The following is a 12,310-nucleotide window of genomic DNA, read 5'->3' as shown; positions in this document are numbered from 1 at the left end:
TCAGCAGGAGACAATAAGATCTGCTGTACATAAGAATTTCTCAAGCTTGCAGGCTCAGTACAGTCACTTCATTTATAACTCAAGTCTATACTCATTATTCTTTCCTTTGTCCACTGCACAAATCCATCCTGAACCAACCCTTTTTTTCCCCTCAAGGAAAAGCCAGCTAGACATGTTCACATTGCTACTACATACTCTTCATTTCATGTCTGTGCACTTATCTTAAAATAAAATATTAATGTGAGGTGGAGTTCTATAACTGTCTGAATAGTTCAGACTCAGCTGGGCCTTCTACTCCATGGAGTTGAACACCAGCTGTGTTCTTGGCTCATCTCATTCTGTGGTTGCAAGTACATGAACAATTCTGCAGCCTTACCCTCCTTATCTCATATATTCCTCTTCATCTCCCTTGTGAGTTCATTGCCCTAACATTTTCTTTTCATGAGTTAAACCTACCACATTTACCCTCTTGGATATATTTCCTTCTTAATCTGTGCCCACTAATAGGTCAGTGTTCTCTAATGTTTTTTTCGGGGTCTTGTTTTCTTACTTCCAGCCCACAATTCAGTCCCCCAGGTTTCTTAACATTGTAAGGTGCAGCAGCATTGACTGAGTTATCTAAACCAGACTTCTCAGAGATATTCTGGATTTCCCCCTCTGCCTTTCCCTTTATGAGCCTTGTCAGTTTTACCTTCTGTCTGTCAAATCTCTTGTTCATTTAATCTTATTGCTACTCTTAGATTAAGTCCTCATTTCAAAAGACAGTGGATTTTCAAAAAGGGATACCTAATTATGTCATTTTCCTGACTGAAGTCATGGAATGACGCCCCACTTGCCCATCATAAAATCCAACTGCTTAGATGGCTTTCAAAGATTGTATAATCTGTCTCCTTTGCCCTAGCCTCTGGCTACATTGGTACCTCTTTCCTACACTTCACACCTGGCACCTCATCCCAAGTTGAGTTCCCCAGACCCCCTGGATGCTTTCACGGTGCACTGACTGTAATAGTTGACTTTCTTTTCTATCTGACTGTCTTGACTTTTTTCTTCAGGTGGCAACTCTGTATCTTTTACCTCTATCCCAGAACCTAATAGACTACCAGTTGAGAAGATAAATAGGCAATAGATATGAATTGTTGAGTGGATAATTGGGCAATAGAGTATGAATAAACATTGCTGGTGTAGTATGTGCTTTGGACCTAAAGAGGAGGCTTGGTTCAAATCTCTTCATTGCTTCTTATTAATGGTGTGATCTTAGGTCGAAAATATAAATACCCAGACCTTTAGTTTCCTCATCTGTAAAATGAATATTGTTATTATATTTAAATAAGATTATCTTTCTTAAGCCTATATCTTTTGACAGGTTGTATATAGCAGAAATTAAAAACTGATTTATCTGAAATTCAGATATACCTACAGTATTCAAATATCAAATTCTTAACTTATGAAACAGAAATTTATTTTCCTAAGTATTTAAACTTAATTTAACACTATCACTAAAGACATGTTTTTAATAAATATTTATAGAACACAAAGGAAATTTATGTTATTCTGCCTCATGAACAATATATTATTATATTTGGTATTTCCAAGGAAAAACAAATATTTTTGTATTTAAACAATATAAAGTTTATATATATATAAATTTAAACTGTTACTTAAACTACATTAAGTTTCTCAAGGAAGTCCTCCCTCAGAAAAAAATCTATTGGATATTGGACATTTCTCTTTTTTTCACATAAGAAGATGAGCTCACTAATTTTTTCAGTAAGATAAATGAGATACTGATGTTGCATATTTATTTTTGCAAAGATTATTTCAATACCAAATTTAGCTTCTAATTTATTATCTTTCTTGGACACGGCCATGTGGTTTCTTTTTCCTTTGTTACTCATCATTATTTCTCATGAAACAAAATAGAGCACAGAGTTAACTAAATAATGTTAAAAGTTGTACTAATGAAATGCACTTGGTTGGTGACATAAGTAATTTAAACACTATACATACTGAAGTAAGTAACTCACTAACATAGCTATAAGAAAAAGTGTGTGTGTGTGTGTGTGTGTGTGTGTGTGTGTTTAGCTGTCTTATTTCGCTATTTGGAATGAGATACATACTCAAAAAAAAAAATCCCAGAGGATAGTCTTCTTCTTTACTCCTTACCCAGAGAAAACCACCAATGACTGTGGTGGGAAGAATTCCTTGTGGTTGGAAACAGATGAATAAGTTGCTGGGAGCCTTAATTTATGTATTAAGCTAGTTGAGTCAGTTTAAGAAACTTTTATATGTAATATTTATGTTGTTCAAGTATCTGCTAACTGCCACGTCGAATTTATATAGAATTTTTCTTTCATTCATACTGTCCTTTCCCCATTCAACAGACAAATATAAATATCTGAGTGGAGAATATCAGTGAAGTTCAATTTTGATTTATTGAATATGATTTGCAAGCATTTGTAATATATTGTTTTTTAATCAGGGTTCTTATAAGAAAGAAATATCAAATAGAGAAGGCTGTTCTATGCCTTTTATTATACCTTGTATAATACAATTTCTAATATATTATTAGAAAACAATGCCTAATATATTATTGGTCAATGTCCTTTATATAAAGACCTATTTCATAAATTCCTCTCAGAACCCAAGAAATATGATGCCTTTTTTTCTTTCCCAGATGCAGTGCTATATATACTTTCTTTATTAGACTTGAGAACTAACTTCCTTTTTCTATATTTTGTGTTCCATTGCAGTAGTTTTTTTAGACCATCTTCCTTTTCCTGCCCGTCCCCTCTTTTATATTAATTATCTCTAAATGGGTGAGTCGTGCAAACCTAGGTTTTAAACAGTTATTAGCCCTTGAGTTCTTCCCAGGCTCAGTGGAAAACCCATGTCTTCTAAGAAAAATATCATCTTATTTCTCCAGGGTGGTGTGGCTTCTTGCTGCCTAGGAAAAAACAGGGCAAAGGTTGCCTTCTGGATCTCTGTGCTTCCTGTCATTTTTCTTGACTTGAATGATTACATGGCTTTACTGTATTTATAGCTTCTATTGGTGACTGCCTCAACCCTTTATTAATTTAGTAAAAACATCAGTTTACTGATTTGGTTTTATTTTAGTTTAAAAGGAGAAACAAGAACAGAAATTAAAACCACTTCTTCTGCTTTCTAAGCACCAATCCCTTTGTGTTCCCAGCTATGTGAGGCAGTTAATTAGTAAGATCCTGAGGGAGACTGATGACTGAGATCCCAAAGACTTCATGCACTTTTCTTTCAAATAATTCTTCACCAACCTATTGCCTCTCCCTGTTAAACCAATTTGTTGGTTATATATTTGGGAGCTTAAAAGATTAAATTCTTTCGATTGCCAATAGGTTGCCAAATATTAGGATACATTTAAATATTTCCAATAACAATATTCTTGTCTGCAATAGCATGCTTAAAAGTAATTGGAATTTGCCCTGTTACTAAGTGATTAGAGTGTCAGCCCATGCATCAAATGGTGGTGGGTTTGATTTCTGGTCAAGGTCACATACCTGGGTTGCAGGATCCATCCCCAGCTGCGGTCAGGGAATGTGCGGGAGGCAACCAATCATTGTGTAGGAAAAAATATACTTGGGTGAGGATTAACAACAGCAACAAAAGTAATTGTAATTTCATCAGTGCCAAAAGGTATTCTTTCCCCATTCTAAAGAGTCATTCTTGATAGAAACTTAATTTTTTTCTGTTACTTCATGTCATATTATAAATGGACCAATGTATAACTAACTACACCATTGATAGAATTCTGTAGCTATTCACAGTGTATGGAAATCACAAATTTTTAATAAGAATGCTTTAGAAATAGTAAAAAATAACTTTCAAAATTCATGTTTCATGCCGTAACCAGTTTGGCTCAGTGGATAGAGCGTCGGCCTGCGGACTCAAGGGTCCCAGGTTCGATTCCGGTCAAGGGCATGTACCTTGGTTGTGGGCACATCCCCAGTAGGGGGCGTGCAGAAGGCAGCTGATCCCTGTTTCTCTCTCACCAATGTTTCTAACTCTCTATCCTTCTCCCTTCCTCTCTGTAAAAAATCAATAAAATATATTTTTAAAAAAGAAAAAGAAAATCAGTTTGTTTCACTTTACGTAAATGGAAAACAAAAAATAAAAGATAAAAAATTGGAAAATTAGTTTTCACAAGTATGATAAGCAAAGGGATAAACATCCTTTGTTCATGATGATGTGGTCAAGGTTGGTATTTCTCCAGCAGCAGGAGATAGTGGTAGCTTCCTTTTGCACGTCCAGCACCAGGCTTCTGTGTTCCTCAGAGACTCCAGCAGCAGTCAGGCTGTACCCTCTGTCTGCTTCGTGAAAGGATTGGGAACCTAGCATGGAGTTTTGGAGCCTGGGCGGCGTTAGGAACACCCACGTAGACTGACTTGAGATGAGAACCAAGCAAGATGAAGGGAGGGGGTGCCAGGTGTTGGGCCCCCAGTGGGGTGAGGAGGGCATCCGTGTAGGACGGCTGCCTGCGTTTCAGATTGGAACGTTAGTGAGGTGAGTGAGGTGTCCACACAGGGAGGGGACAAGATTGGTGTTATACAAAGAGGACTGATCTAATAAATAAATATATTAAGCACAATAAGAGCTAGGTTTATCACTGTTGGAGAAAGTAGTTACAAATGTGGAAACTGAAGGGAGAACACTAGAATGAATCCTGTGGCATTGAATTAGAATTGGAAGTATTAGAGTGAACTTATGGTTTGCAATGTATAGAGAGAATATGATGTATTAATTCTCAATATGTACATATAGATACAGTTATAAAATGAAATGTTTAGACAAAGTTATTTATCAATGATATTTTAATATTTAATAGATATAGAAATAAATATATATGTGTGTATGTATGCATACATGCATACTCACATGCATACAAACTACGTATGCACATACATATATTCTCTAGCTGTGTCCATTGAGTTGGCCTGGGAAACAGTAACACTCCAGGAACAATGAGCACACCTAGCATTCAGATCTAAATTCGATTTTCTACTAAAAAGGAACCACAACACCTTAGAGAAATTGCTGATTCCAGGGCTCGGCCAGGATAAGTAAAAGATGAGTCTGCAGCATCTGGTACCAGAAAGTAAGAAAAGGCCCAAAGAATGATGGAGTCCTGTCCAAAGACATAGACACCCTCTTAAAGTGGATCCCACTGGGGCAGAAGCTGGAATATTTTGAGCATCCTATCTAATAAAGAAGGAATATGCTAATTGACCCTCATGCCATCACAAAGATGGTGGCGCCCATAGCCAATAAGGTGGGAATATTCTAATTGTCTGCCACCCCTCAAAGATGGTGATGTCCACAGCCACAAGATGGCAGTGCCTAGTCCGTTCAGCCTCGCCGGGGTGGCAGGCATGTGGCAAGGCCAGGTCCATCGCCAGGCAGGCCCAGCTGCCCTGCGCACCTGCCTCTGGAGTTCCCCGGTCCCCTCAGCCCCCCAGCCGCCCAGGGCCGCCGAGGCACAGGTAACCAGGGCCAGCTGAGGCTTGCGCTGCCGGCAGTGGCAGCAGCCGAGGGGTGATGCGGCATTGCCTTCCCCTGATCACCGGGTCGCCTCCTGCCCCTGAGGGCTCCTGGACTGTGAGAAGGGGCAGGCCGGGCTGAGGGACCCCCCACCTCCAGTGCATGAATTTTCATACACCTGGCCTCCAGTCAACTATATAATGTTTGCTACAGATTAAAACCTACTGATTAAAATAATAAACACATGGCCACATTTTAAAATTAAATATTAAAATACCATTGATAAATAACTTTCTTGTCTAAACATTTCATTTTTAACTATATCTATAGGTATATATTGAGAATTAATATTTCATATTCAGCTCTATGAGTATGAGTCTTTACTATGCTGAAATGTTTTTGGATATCTCAATAGGTTTCTGATCAAAGTAGCATTCCAGAAGTTTTGAAAATTATTCCCTCAAAATGCTTGACTTTGGTGAGACATTACAGATCCTTAATTTATTGAGATCTCTCTGAGAGTAAGCATTTTTACAACAAATGAATCTCTAGCCAGAGCAAGAAATTACAGGTGGTCAAATTGCTTTCTCACTGAAGTTGTACTCATATCTTTACATAATGGCATTTAATTGATGTAAAATTTAGTACCATTCTGTACCCCTCTTGTTTTAAAAAATGATTCTGTTTTCTCAGACTAGTGTTACTTAGAAAACCTTGGCTAACTAGCAAGTTCCCAAGAATATTATTTAATGTTATACTGCCAAGAACATCTTAGATAATTCAACAAAAATGCCTTATTTTATAAGCCCAAGTATATTTCCTTCTAATTTTGCAATTATTTATTGAGATCTTTTGATTCCAGAGTTGGATATAACAGGGATCCAAAAGAAATATGTATAACTTATAAGGAGCTAATAATTATTTGGGGAAACAAATTAAATTCACATGGAACTGTGAAAAAAAAACAGGAAAGGATATAGTTTATTGCCAACTTGGTAAATTAATAGTTTTGTTGAGTCAGACAGTCATCAGTAATCTGCCTGTAGCACTTACTATTATCATATAATTTTTGGTTACTTAATAAGTCATACTAAGTCTGGCTTTATTTCATATTTTCTGGACTTAAAAAAATAGATTGTAGAAGCCTTATTTTTCAACACTGAAGTCAGAGCACATTGTTGGACACATACTATGTGCCAGCGTACTTATAGGAATTAGGGGTAAAAGTGTGAGCCAAACAGAGAGTCTCTTTACTTAAGTAGTTTTCTGCTTTGTGTGTATATGTGTGTGGAATGGAAAGGGGGCAGCAGTAGGGGTAGAACATGCAAACTCTACATATACAGTGGCCCTGGCTGGGAATGGATTTTTTTTCCCTCATCACTGTTGAACTAAACAATGTTATTAGAGGTCCTGCTATATTTACCCAAATGAGTTCAAAACTTACACACACAAATATGTGCAGGAATGTTTATAGCAATACTAGGGGACAAGTGCATGAATTCGCGTACCTTGATAGGAACTGTGGGTTGCGAGGCTGGGGTCGGCACATGGGAGGGTCTTGGCCCATCTCTTCCCCCACCTGGCCCCTCCCACCGCAGCCCCCAGTCCCCTGTCTGCCTGCAGCCCCGCTTCCACCATCACCACTCCCATGTGCTGACAGCGCCGGCCCCGCTCGCACCTGCTGACGATGCGGAGCGATTGGGGCCAGCACCAGCAGTGGGTGTGAGTGGGGCCGGCCCCTCAGGAGCAGTGGGAGGTAGAGAAGCCCTCAGGGATGATCAGGGCCTGGAGCCACTGCTTGCACCCACTGATGGTGCCAAGGAATCAGAATCGGCGCTGGGCACTGGCAGCAGGTGTGAGCTGGGCTGGCGCCCGCAGCAGGTGTGAACACTAGGCAGGACTGCGGTGCTTGGGAGCAAAATTTTCAGTATAACCACCAGAGGCTCGCCCAATGACAGCGACTGGCATCCTGCCTTAGTCTGGCGCCCCTGCTCACCTGCTCCAAGCAGCAGGTGGGGGCGGGCTGGCCGCCCGCAGCAGGTGTGAACACTAGGCAGGACTGCGGTGCTTGGGAGCAAAGAATTTTCAGTAACCACCAGAGGCTCGCCCAATGACAGCGACTGGCATCCTGCCTTAGTCTGGCGCCCCTGCTCACCTGCTCCACCATCCTGCTGCGGCCAATACCCGCCATGCTCCGTGCACGCCTCCTGGTGGTTAGCACATGACCAGTTCAATTGTTTCACCATTCAGTCTATTTGCATATTAGCCTTTTATTATATAGGATGTCTTTGTAAATTTTTCTAAACCCATAGAATGTACAACTCAAAGAATGAACATTAATGTGAACTATGTACTCTGGGTGATAATGATTTGTCAGCTGTAGGTTCATTAGTTGTAACAAATACACCACTCTGGTGGAGAATGTTGGCTAGAAGAGAGTATACATGTATGGGAGCAGGGAGTATATAGGAAATCTTTGTATTATCTTCTGTTTTGCTGTGAACCTAAAACTGCTCTAAAAAATACAGTGTATATTTTTAAAAGATGAAGATGGTTAATGGAATTTACATTAGAAAAATGAGGTAGTTTTTACCCTACTGCATCTATTTCTGTTTGAAATTTAAGATTTGCTTGTCCCCTGAGAGGTGAGGAGAGGTGAGGAGAAAGGAGGTGTGAAATGGTTCTCCCAGAGAGCAGTAGGTTGAATTTGCTAGGAAATCAGTGGTAAACTTTTCAAGAGAAGAGTGCCCATTTGAGATTTCTAGCCATAACCAGGAAGTGAATTTTAACTTTGTTTGGTAAATTTTTAAAATAACAATACCTGGATCAGCTACTAGTGGTAGGGATCCCTAGTACCTAGATTTTGGTCTTGAAATACTACTTTCTACTAAAACAAAGCTGGGCTTCTTAATGGCTCGTTTTGGCCTGGGGCAAACATTTTTAAGACAAAATGGAATCTCTTCATAACAGAGATTAAGGAAACTATCAGAAAGGCTCGGGGGCCAATGCGAAGAGCTTTCCACTGGTTAAAAATGGGACAATTTGGGTTTCAATAAAGATAATAACTTTAACGGATTAAAACAAAATATGTTTAAATTCCTGAGTTCATATTGATCCAGCACACACACACACACACACACACACACACACACACACACACACACCTTAGGGGAAACTCTTGAAGGATTCTAGGAAATGCATTCTTTTAAAAAACAAATAAACTGATCAGTAGCCTTAACTAGTTTTCTCAGTGGTTAGAGCATGGGCCTACAGTTCAGAGGGTCGCAGGTTGATTCTAGTCAAGGGTGCATACCTGGGTTGCAGGCTCAATCTCGGCCCAGTTAGGATGCCAATGGGAGGCAACAATCGATGTGTCTCTCTCACATCGATGTTTCTCTCACTACCCCTCCTTCTGCCTCCCCTCCATTCTCTCTCTAAAAAAAAAACAACGGGAAAGAATATCCTCAGGTGAGGATTAAAACAAAACAAAACACCTGATAAGAGAAAGACTCAAGCATTTATCCCTTTTTTAAATATAAACTTTACCATAGGGTAACTAAACAATAGGTATGGTGAAAATTCTCTTTAAAGAAGTGTTCCACCAAAAGTAAAATCTTATTCTGTCACCGAATATTTGACGCCCTCTACCCTCCATGAGCACACAATGCAAAATATACACTTGCAACCAATATGTATCATAGCATTGCACACTTGAAACCTATATAATTTTATTAACCAACGTCACCCAATAAATTTAATTTAAAAAGAAGTGTTCCAGCTAATAAATAATGGTTGATAGAATTGGAATATCACCATTTTGAATTAATGAATTTAGATATCATGAATCAGCAACTGCTAAAATCACAAAAAGGACTACAAGATGTTATGTATCTTCTGATAATACCAAACTGTCAAGTGTCTTGTAAGAAAATTTGAAGAATCCATTTAAGCCCTTAGATTCAATTACTAGTACCAATTTTCCAAGAAGTACAGAGTGAAGAGTAACATGTTAATCTGTACTATAGGGATGCAATCAGCAAAATTCAGATTTGGGGAAACTTGACCAGACAAATTAAACAGTAATCCATAGGGATGGTTTGCTATTTGGATGATGAAACTATAAACTGAGGAAATGATACCATAAAAGTCAGGAGAGCCCTGACTGGTTTGGCTCAGTGGATAGAGCGTCGGCCTGCGTACTCAAGGGTCCCAGGTTCGATTCCAGTAAAGGGCATGTACCTTGGTTGCAGGCACATCCCCAGTGGAGAGTGTGCAGGAGGCAGCTGATCGATGTTTCTATCTCTCTATCCCTCTCCCTTCCTCTCTGTAAAAAATCAATAAAATATATATATATATATTTTTTTTTTAAAAAGGAGAGTGGTTATTCTTACGAGGGAGGAGTATTGATTGGGAGAAAACATGTAGAGGGCTCTGGGTAGCTGACAGGATTTTCTCTGCTTTAGTGGATATTCTGTAGAGCGGTAGTTGCCTGATAACACTTCATTAAGCTATACATTTGTTGTATGTAGTTCTCTGTAGCTATGTTTAACAAGACTAAAGTAAAACTTATAAGTGAGATTAAGAAATTTAAAAAATTTCTATCTGAATTTTTACAGTGACTTGTTAGACTTTCAGAGGAACTGGGGGGTATAAGGGTGAGAAATGTAAAAGGCTTCAGTTGAGGCTCTAAATAACAGCATTGCAAACAACAACTAAAGCCACAAATCAAGTAAGTGCCACATGAAAGGACTACTCAGCAGTATCAGTCACTTCAGCCATTGCCAATGCATGTTCTCCTTTCCACACTGTGAATCTATATACATAAAAGCCAAGCTACCTGAACAGTGGAACAACCGGAACAACCTATCGCTATGACTCACACTGTGGTGGCCAGTCGGCGGCCCCCCCAACCTCCCATGACCCCTCCCCCAGCCAGCTCGACCCCCAATTGGCCCTCTCCCTGGCTGACCCTACCCCTGATTGCTCCCCTCCCACACTTGATTGGGGGCAGTGCCGGCCAACCAACCACCAGAGGCACCTCCCCCTGGCCGACCCCTGCCCATTCGGCCCCCACCGGGGTGGGGTGGCCAGACTTCACCCATGCACGAATTCATGCACCAGGCCTCTAGGATTTAATAAATGGGACATACACTGAAAATGCCTGTTTGCATATGCTTCATGTTGTTCTTTAAAGGCTTCTATACAAATTATTTAATGAAAGACTGTAAATGAATCTAGGAGTGGAATTGATAATGCTATTTAAATTCTCTGTAGACAAAATAATGAATGTTTCATTAATTAAAAAAATATTTAAGAATATGTAATAGTTGAATGAATATACCTTTATTGCAGGTGTCAATATATTGTTTAAATATTTTGTTCCTTTCTTATAAGATTTATATGTCTTATTTGTTTAAGGAAATAATTTTCACTAGTTTGATAAAAATGGAGATACATTAAACTGATTTGAAAAAATTTTTAAATGTTCATGATAGTTTGATAAGTCTGAAGTAAATTAAAACTACTACTTTTTTTTTCTGTCAGAGGTCTTTTTATTAGTATCCATGATCGAGGGCATATTGCTTCAATTCTTGATGCATGGCCAGAAGATGTCATCAAGGTAAGTTATCAAAGTTTCCCACTATGAAAAATTTGTTATTTTCTCTCTCCTAAAACATATTGATAGTTATCATGACCTTTAGTAGCATTCACTAGCTTTTCTAGGACTAGTAAATGTCACCTAATTTACATCCCTTTCATTTTTGTATATCGTTTGGATGCTGTTTCCTCATTATTTCAATCTAATTTCTTAGAATTTCTTTATTCATTGAAAGCGATGATAAATGTTGAATAAATGTTGAAATGGTGTCTGGGTATGTTTAAGCAAATTCTGTTTTCATATTAAGCGTTCAATAAGGGGAACCCAGGTAGGCAAAAAATGAGTTAATTTCCTTTATCATTTGGAAATTAGAAAGCTCATGAGACTTCCCTCTGTGAGTGAACTGGTCAAAATAAAGTAACAATATAATTTGACATTTCATATGTTTCTCTTTGAGACACTGTACTTGGACTCACTCTTGTATTTATCCTGATAATTTGTGGAGGAAAGGAAGGCACAGCTTATCAGAGGGTTACACAGCAGTGCATGGTGGTGTGGGAACTGAATGCAGGTCCCAGAGCCTTTGCTCTTAGACATGTGCTCGACCACCTGCCTTGTCTAAGGAAAGGGAGATGTTCTTGGCCCTCCTTGGCCCCCCTTTCCTTTCTGTTAGGTGCTCAGCAACTCTGTGGTAACTTTCAGGATTAAGATTGAATACACTGACATCTGTGGTACAAAGGCTCTTCAGCTGTGACTTCTGAAGTGTTACTTCCTTAATGGTCTTTTCTGTTTGAGCAGTTGTGGCTAGAAGTGGTTCACTCTGTTCTTTAAGGCTCATGCTGGGCAAACTTGTAAAGCAAAATGTTTCTTACTGTTTCCAGTCTTCCCAGTTTTTTCTCTTTCTCCCACTAAGTTGCTCCCTCAATTTTTCTCCCACCAAGTAGTCTGCACTGTCCACAGGTCCAGTCCTTAGGAACTACCCTAAAAATGTGCTAATTCGATAAAGCATAAATGTCTGATCCTCTAAGAAGAAGGATACTTACATTTACTTATGTTAACATTTATTTATTTTAATCTTCACCCAAGGATATGAGAGAGAGAGAGAGAGAGAGAGAGAGAGAGAGAGAAAGTGAGTAAGACACATTGATTGGTTGCCTCCTTCATTCTTCCTGACCAGGGCCAGGGATCAAACCCAGGTACATT

General features: G+C 39.1%; 1 protein-coding gene across 1 annotated transcript in view; it reads left to right on the top strand.

Moving 5' to 3' along the window:
- Positions 1 to 12,310, top strand: part of ME1 (malic enzyme 1, NADP(+)-dependent, cytosolic) — a 141,275-nt gene that overhangs the window by 21,316 nt on the left and 107,649 nt on the right. The window contains exon 3 of the mRNA XM_015570285.1: positions 11,053 to 11,128. Coding sequence (XP_015425771.1) covers positions 11,053 to 11,128 — 76 coding nt within the window. The remainder of the gene's footprint in view (positions 1 to 11,052; positions 11,129 to 12,310) is intronic.

Source organism: Myotis davidii, unplaced genomic scaffold (genome assembly GCF_000327345.1).
Source record: "Myotis davidii unplaced genomic scaffold, ASM32734v1 scaffold185, whole genome shotgun sequence".
Classification (NCBI taxonomy): Eukaryota; Metazoa; Chordata; class Mammalia; order Chiroptera; family Vespertilionidae; genus Myotis; species Myotis davidii.
This window is presented reverse-complemented; position numbering and strand designations above follow the sequence as displayed.